General features: G+C 43.3%; 1 protein-coding gene across 2 annotated transcripts in view; it reads left to right on the plus strand.

Moving 5' to 3' along the window:
* Positions 1-4557: 4557 nt before the first annotated feature.
* The window catches only part of LOC310796489 (beta-soluble NSF attachment protein), a gene marked incomplete at both ends in the record, with an annotated part of 7985 nt that continues 4894 nt past the window's right edge, over positions 4558-7648 (plus strand). For both annotated transcript variants that reach the window (XM_083658681.1, XM_083658682.1), the window contains one exon: positions 4558-4655. In XM_083658681.1, coding sequence (XP_083514807.1) covers positions 4558-4655 — 98 coding nt within the window. The remainder of the gene's footprint in view (positions 4656-7648) is intronic.

The following is a 7648-nucleotide window of genomic DNA, read 5'->3' on the forward strand; positions in this document are numbered from 1 at the left end:
TATCTATCTATCTATCTATCTATCAACCATCTATCTATCTATCAATCTATGCTATGATCGGATATTTTCTTCTATCCATACATTTGAAGATTAGCGAACATAATCCAACTATTGAGTTCTTGTTTGCTTTCTCAGTTCAGACTCGAGGCCCATCTCCATTTCGATGCACATGGAGAGACGGGGTACAGCGGTACAAACGTGTCCCCTAATGGTGGGATTTTACATCAGGTATTTCCTCTCATAGTAGCACGTAAATATGCACTAAATACTGCTCATTTCATGACTTTTGAGAATGACCTATTAAAGCTAATGCTAAAATACAATGTGGTAAAATAACACAGACTCTTACAAAAATGTGTGGTAAAAATGACACAGAGATGTACTCTTCAGAAAGGTGTGGTACAACAACATCCCCCCAACCCCAAAGGATAAGCTGCCACTAACACTAACTAATTTTTTTAAGACATCATGTGTTGTTTTATTTAAGGGCCAGGTAGTATATATCACTGCAGCTTGTGGGGAATCGAGAGGAAAAACCCCCACCAGTGTTACTGTACTGTTTATGATAAATATACTTATTTTCAGCACCTTATAGAGAAATTGATGTTCAAATTGGGGGATGATTTTTTCCAGAACAATTCACAACAGTTTTTCTTATTTCTTTATTTCCTTTTTTGCTTGATTGGGGTTTTACAAGTTAAGTTTTATCCGCTCATGCCTCCTCCCAGTTGTTTTGTGGCTCACTGCTTAATGTAAAGCTCATTCAATCAACTCACTCATTGTTACGTCTTGTATGCTTTGGTCGATTGGCCTGCACTAACTGCCCAATCAATTTATTCTTTGGTACACTAAAGCCATTCTGGCTCAGTATCCTCACGCTCTTCCGTAGTTAACTCGGTACAATATTTTTTTTTTACTATCTGTCCCTGAAGTTCTAACTGAGCTTGGCTAAAAGGCCGTCGTGCACTCAACTCCCTTTGCTCGGAACGGTCTGTTAAATGATTTAGAGTTAGGACAAGAACGGCGTGGGAGGCAGACTCTGTAACAAGCTGGGTACATTTTGTTTCGCTGAGATCTATGCTCGTCTGCCATTGGCCTTTTGAGCCCTTATATAGTCAATGTTGATGATGCATTTACCTTTTATGTAATTTGAATACTTTTTTGCGTTAACACTTTATTTGGATAGTCCGCCTACCGAGAGTCTACAGAGTGTTTGTAGCGTTTCAACAGCTTATTAGTTGACATTCAACAAACTGATTCTGTTTGCTTCCTGTTCCACACACCTGCACCTAATGTCATATGTACTGTATGTATGTATATATGTATGTAGGTATTTCGGTATGTTCATGAATTATCACATATACTCTATTGATAATCTGTTAAAGGGTTGAATTGTTGAATGTCAAACAAATAAGCTGTTGAAATGTTAAAAATACTTTGTATAACTCTCTGTAGGCTGACTATCCAAATAAAATCTTACCTTTTATGCATTTTTGCCTTTTTTCTATTTTCTTTTTTTTTGTAGACCAGGCCTGGTCTCTTGATAAAAAATTAATATACTACTTAATCTCATTGGGAATTCCCGAAATTAAAAAATATATAATAGAATGACTGATAGCCGAAGACGTGTGCTGGATCACTTTAATTTCACCTCTGTACTCTGTGAGGGAGAGGAGATGATGTGCAGAGAAAGACTGTCTTAAAGTGGGATATGCCTTATTGTGAGTCACTGGACAGGTTACTGTAAATTGCAAATGTTTCAGACGTAATAAATTGATCGACCATTTCAAATATGTGTCCCAACTCATTTTGGGCTTGCGAGCCAGTAGCAGTGACCTCCCGTGGGTTTTCCCCCACACTGCTGCACCAATGCCTCAACAGCGTTTGATCCAGTGTATCTTTGTTGATGTGCTGTTAGATGTGGAGCTGCCTTGGAGTCTGCTGCAGCTGCATGGCTTGTTTTGATGTGAAAGTTGTTGTAACCTTTTTATCATTCTGATTATTTATTTTTAAGTGCTCATTTACTGTTAACGAAGGATTCAATAACATGGACAACTTGTAAAGTTTCAAAGTGCAAAGTCTACTTTTTTGTAAAAATGTACAATGAATGGAGCCTGTTACTCTTTCTACAGTGAGCTTCCAGAAAATGAATTGATGGAGCTTTTCCCCCTCTGGACTTAAGCAGCTAAAGCCTGAGTTGTGTTCAGCAAGCTTTTTGTGATGATGATTGAGCGCTTTTGGCCAGAATCTGTACCTGAACTCAGTCATAGAGGTAACCTACAATGCAATTTTAACTGCAATATGATTCAGATAGTGTGCTAACATTCATTTTAAACCAAGTACTGGCACAATGTTGCAAATTATGTCACTTTATGGCCAGAATGTCGCTCCAGTCTGCTGTTAACAAAATGGCTCTGCCTGCTAACAGTGGCTCAGGTTCACCAATGACAAAAGGTCTTGCTGAACGCGCTGAACGCACCCCTGATGCTTTAGTGATTTAATCTGAGCATGCTTTGTTGTCTTGGGAGTCAGCACCAGTCAAATTATTATTTGAATTTAAATGATTTACTGAATGCTATTTATAAGACCAATTAAAGAGTATTAAAAACATTTGGTCATGAAATGTGAGGTGTGATTTCTTCATATTGCCATCATGAATGTTACAGATGGATTTGTTCAAGTTATTGAAAAGCACACCATACTGTTTCCTTTTCTCACTTGTGCATTTTTTTAAGTCTTGTTCGTGCCTTTAAGTATTTTCTCCCCAACACATGAGTCAAACAAATCTAAACCAGTGACTTAGGTGAAGATCAGAGTTAGTCTTCTGCCAAAGTCAATCCACCTGGTGGCACAATAAAGTGACAGCAGCAAAAGAGAGTAAATGAACAGAATGCATTGCACGCCAATAGGTCAGGCAAGGCCACACAGCAGCCGAGCTGCGAATGCGAGCTGCAGGATGGGCGAGGCCACGCAGCGGGCAAGCCTAGGAATCGAGCGTGTGAGATACCTAGTGAATGTAAATAAGCATTTAAACTAAATGGAACAAACTAATATGAAAATCAAATGTTTTATAATAATCAATGAATATGACTATAGCGCAAATTAAATGATTAATATCACCAGTATTTCAATCAAAACTATTTTCATTATTTCAAATCTAGCATACACAAAATATATCTCAAAACAGCTCGTCTTTTAGAAGCTCAGATGTGTTGAGGGAGCTGAACAGTGAGGAGGTAGAAGTCAGCTGCCATCAGGCATATAATAGGTACTATAATTACTGTTGTCAGGTACATCAAGCCACAAAACTTTGCTGTGATGTGTCTGATAATTGCCACTTTCACACAGGAGCTCAGAGCTGTGGAGTTAGAGGAAGCCGAAGGGGGGGGGGGGGGGGGGTGTTCAAGCCGGGAGATGGTATTTTTTTTTATTCGCAGGAAAAACAGTTTGTTGATATTTTCTGGCTAGAATAACCTTTCTCCTAGGCCTAGGCAACTGACAGTATGGAAATTTGAGCATGAGGGGAAATAATGAACTGGCACTTTTACGTGCTAAATATAGACTCACTTGCACGTCAACCCTGTATGTAAATCCTCACTGACACACCCACAGACTACCAGCACTGTCACACACACACACAGCTTTCTGGAGACTGCCTTTGAAAAGCAAGTCATGTTTATTTTCCCCAGCAGCAAAAGTTTTTGTAGCAGACAATATTGGTGGCCAGTGACCCGGGCGACACAGAGACTGGCTAGTTTGACAAGTAGCTGGCTGGCTGTTGTCTGATGGGAGACCTGAAAGTCAACCAATCAGAGCAGAGCAGCAGGTATAGTCAGGATGTCAGACTTCCATGCATCCTGAATATGTATCCAGTGACAACGGCAGCGCATGTTACCATGTGTGTGTGTTTTTAATGAAGATGACATTCAATGACACCATTAAAGATGCAGATGGTTGCATCTCTCATTGAACTGTCATTCATAAAAAAAAAGTAATTAGTGTATCCCTATTATGCTTAGTGTATCCCACTTTGCATGAATTGTAGCCTAATTAAATTAGTATGTAGGTGGATGTGGTTTTTGTATTTTGGGTCTTATGTTTATGGAGGGGGGGCGGTCTCAAAAATATATATACATAGCCTAAATCTTTTTTTAATTGCGACTCTGCATTATTTTATTTTTATATAGTTTTGTAGGCTACATTTCCCTGCTGTGTTGTGTTTGATCCTTAAATAAATGGAGATACCCTCTGAGGAAGTGAATGTTCATAATTAAGAGAGAGAGAGCGAGAGAAATAAGACTTCAGCCTCTGGCTGTAGGGTAAAAGGGCCTCTATCGGCACAGTTCAGCACCGCGGACAGCGAGATATTTAAAACGAGACATCTCCGGCAGGAGGCAGTAGTGAGCCGGGGGACCTTGTGCTCGGCGTAGATGAAGAGCTGCAGCCTCTCAGCATCAGCAGCACCGTCAGAGCCGCCTGTCTCTCTGCTCTGCTCTCCTTCCACTGCGGAACATCGGCCCGTGTCCCCGCTCTCATCCCCTCCGCTCACAGCTCGCCATGGATAACACCGGCAAAGAGAAGGAGGCCATCCAGCTGATGGCTGAGGCCGACAAGAAGGTCAAGGCGTCTGGATCTTTCCTCGGAGGGATGTTCGGGTAAAAGGACGCCTCTCTCTCTCTCTCTCTCTCTCTCTCTCTCTCTCTCTCTCTCTCTCTCTCTCTCTCTCTCTCTCTCTCTCTCTCTCTCTCTCTCTCTCTCTCTCTCTCTCTCTCTCTCCCTCTCCTGCTCTCTCTCTTCTCTCTCTGTCGGTACGTGCACATCTACAATGGCACGGCGGCTTGCCTGCTGAAAAAGCCGCTTTGACGCTGCATCTTGATAGGCTGTCTTGCTGTATTCTCGATTCTGATTGGTCCATTTCAACATCGCGCTGGAACCGCCCCCAGCGTTTCAGCGTTTCACTGTCGCAGACTAGAGGCGGCTTCTCTCCGAGCGGCTTCACGCTCGCGGGGCGGGACTAGGGCGGGACCTTTCGTTGAAGCTACCCAATGACAGCTCTTCTTACACATTTCCTCCCCGCACCCTCCTGTGTACAACGTTTCTACAGGCTACAGCTCCAAGCTGGAAGCTGGTTTGCACGCCCACAAAACGCTGCGACACAGCGGAAAAGCGAATTTGCCATTGTAGATGTGCACGTACCGTGTGGGGGAGGGATAAGGGATTCCTGCGCGCAGGGCCGCGTTCCAGTCAAATCCTGTCGTAATGTTCTTGCTTTCCATGATGGGGGAGAAAAAAACCCACCATAACATTCGTGTAGTGTAGTTAGCCATGTGATGACGACGTGTCTTTCGTCCTCAAGACTATAGTGACATAACCTGCGTTGTGCTATCTAGCCATCATAGGTATCCCAATAGGCGAATATCCCAATAGGCCTATTCCACACATATTACTATTTACATGAAGTTTCGCTGTGCGCCGCCTTCCTAAAATATTGCATAGCGCGTTTTTATATAAAAGGTTCGTTAAAAAAAAACGACCTGTCATTGCTGATAATGTGACTGGTGGTGCTACTGCCGCACACCGCAAGCGACATATCAATGTGGCCTGGCCCCTGGCCCATCTATCTCGCCTGCTGCTGCTGCTGCTGGTGATGCGGGGGAGACACGGAGCGTGCAGGCAGGCAGGCCCGGGGGGGGACACAGGGAGGCGGGGAGAGTGAGTGCGTCAGGCCGGTGTGGGCTCAGCTCAGCTCAGGGCGATGCGGGGGCTGCTTTGTGACGGGGGGGGGGGGGGGGGGGGGTGTTGTTTACCTAAAATGGGAACACTGAAATCACACAGTAGGCTGCTGCTATAATAGTGAGTGAGATGATGCCATGGCATGGCATTGGATGGATGGATAGATTCTGTATCTGTCTAGTAGATACTAGATAGATAGATAGATAGATAGATAGATAGATAGATAGATAGATAGATAGATAGATAGATAGATAGATAGATCGACCGATCGATCGATCGATCGATCGATAGATAGATGTAACCAGATACACTCATGTGTCAGTAGCTAACAGACAGATGGATTGGTCGCTGAAACCACAGAAATGCCTCAAAGGACTCAAACCTGTCACTTCATCAGATACACACAAATGAGATTTATCCAAGTTGTATTCCCCGCCTGTGTGCTCTCAGTCACCTTTTCCATCTTTCCCATGTAATTCTTCCCATAAAGCATAAATCCAAATTTGGCTACCTTGATGATGTAAACTCACTGTCAGAGGTCACTAACATGAGATATGTTGTGTGATTATAGCCTGCATGGTTTGCTGAAGCTAGGGGAAACAAAATGGGTCACATGTGTTTCCGGTGTGGGTCCCCTACTGACATGTTTTAATGAGCCTCGGCCCCACAGGGAGAGACTAAATAAACTCAGTCAGGAGGTGAGGGGGGGGGGGGGGGGAGCTTGTGACCAGCTATACTTCAGTGGTAATCAGACTGATAGACTGATATCTGAGTGTACGTGTCGTGCAGTGACTCCCTTGGAATGTAGTAATATAGAAGCTTATCATGGTCAAGGCAGGATTAATTCACCTCCGCGCCTCTAGGGACACACGTCCTCCCGTCCCGTAAGCACCCACAAACCCTAACTAAATACTAGCCTGCTCACAAATAATACAAATGAAAGCTTTCACAGCTTGGGAAGGCACAGCTTCAGGCCAATAACAACATCTGGCCACATGCACACAGGGGGCAGCTATGGCTCAGGAGGAGCTAGAGCGGGTCGTACGTCACTAATCAGAAGGTCGGTGGTTCAATTGCCCCAAATTACTCCTGATGTAGCTTGCCGACATCAGTCTGTGAATGTGTATCTGAATGGGTGAGTGTATTCATGTGTTATAAAGCGCTTTGGATAAAAGCACTAGTAGGCATCTCAATTTCTAGGCTCGCCCGCTGTGCGGGCTCACTTGCTCTTATGACATCACTGATGATGTCACAACTTGGCATCACAGATGACATCACCACTGCTCTTATGACATCACTGATTACTGTATGTCAACGCTGATGAAGGCTGTTAGCTGAAACGCGTTTGTTGTTTTCCTTTTTTTTGACATTTTGCCCTGGCCCTGCACCTAAGTTGAACTTTATTCTTGAGTCTACTCGCTATTGTCGATTTTGGACATCACTGATGACGTCACAATGCACAATTGCTCAAGTGACATCACTGATGCCATCACTTCTGGGAATTTATGACATCACTGAAAAATGAAAAATTTCTGATGTATATAATGATGTCTATAATGTTTTACTGCTCTTCGATTATCATTGTTAAGTGAATTGTGTTTTTCATATGTATCTCGTGTATTGCTATGTTTTGTATTTTGTGTTGTCTTTCTCTGTGGACCCCAGGAAGACTAGCTTGTCACTTTGGCGGCAGCTAATGGGGATCCTTTTAAACAATAAACAACAATAAACTGATGACATCATCAGTGGGACAAATCCGACGAGCAACAGCACTGCAAAAGAAACGTGGAGCTAACAGACGGGCTGTTTGACAGCGTTCTTTTGCAAGTTGCTATGGGCGCAATTATCCGGATCTTCTTCGACCATGCCGATAGATTTTCATGCAAATCACAAATCTGTCTTGAGAGATTACCTG

This window comes from Poromitra crassiceps, assembly GCF_964638095.1.
Source record: "Poromitra crassiceps genome assembly, chromosome: 22".
In the NCBI taxonomy this organism is placed as follows: domain Eukaryota; kingdom Metazoa; phylum Chordata; class Actinopteri; order Beryciformes; family Melamphaidae; genus Poromitra; species Poromitra crassiceps.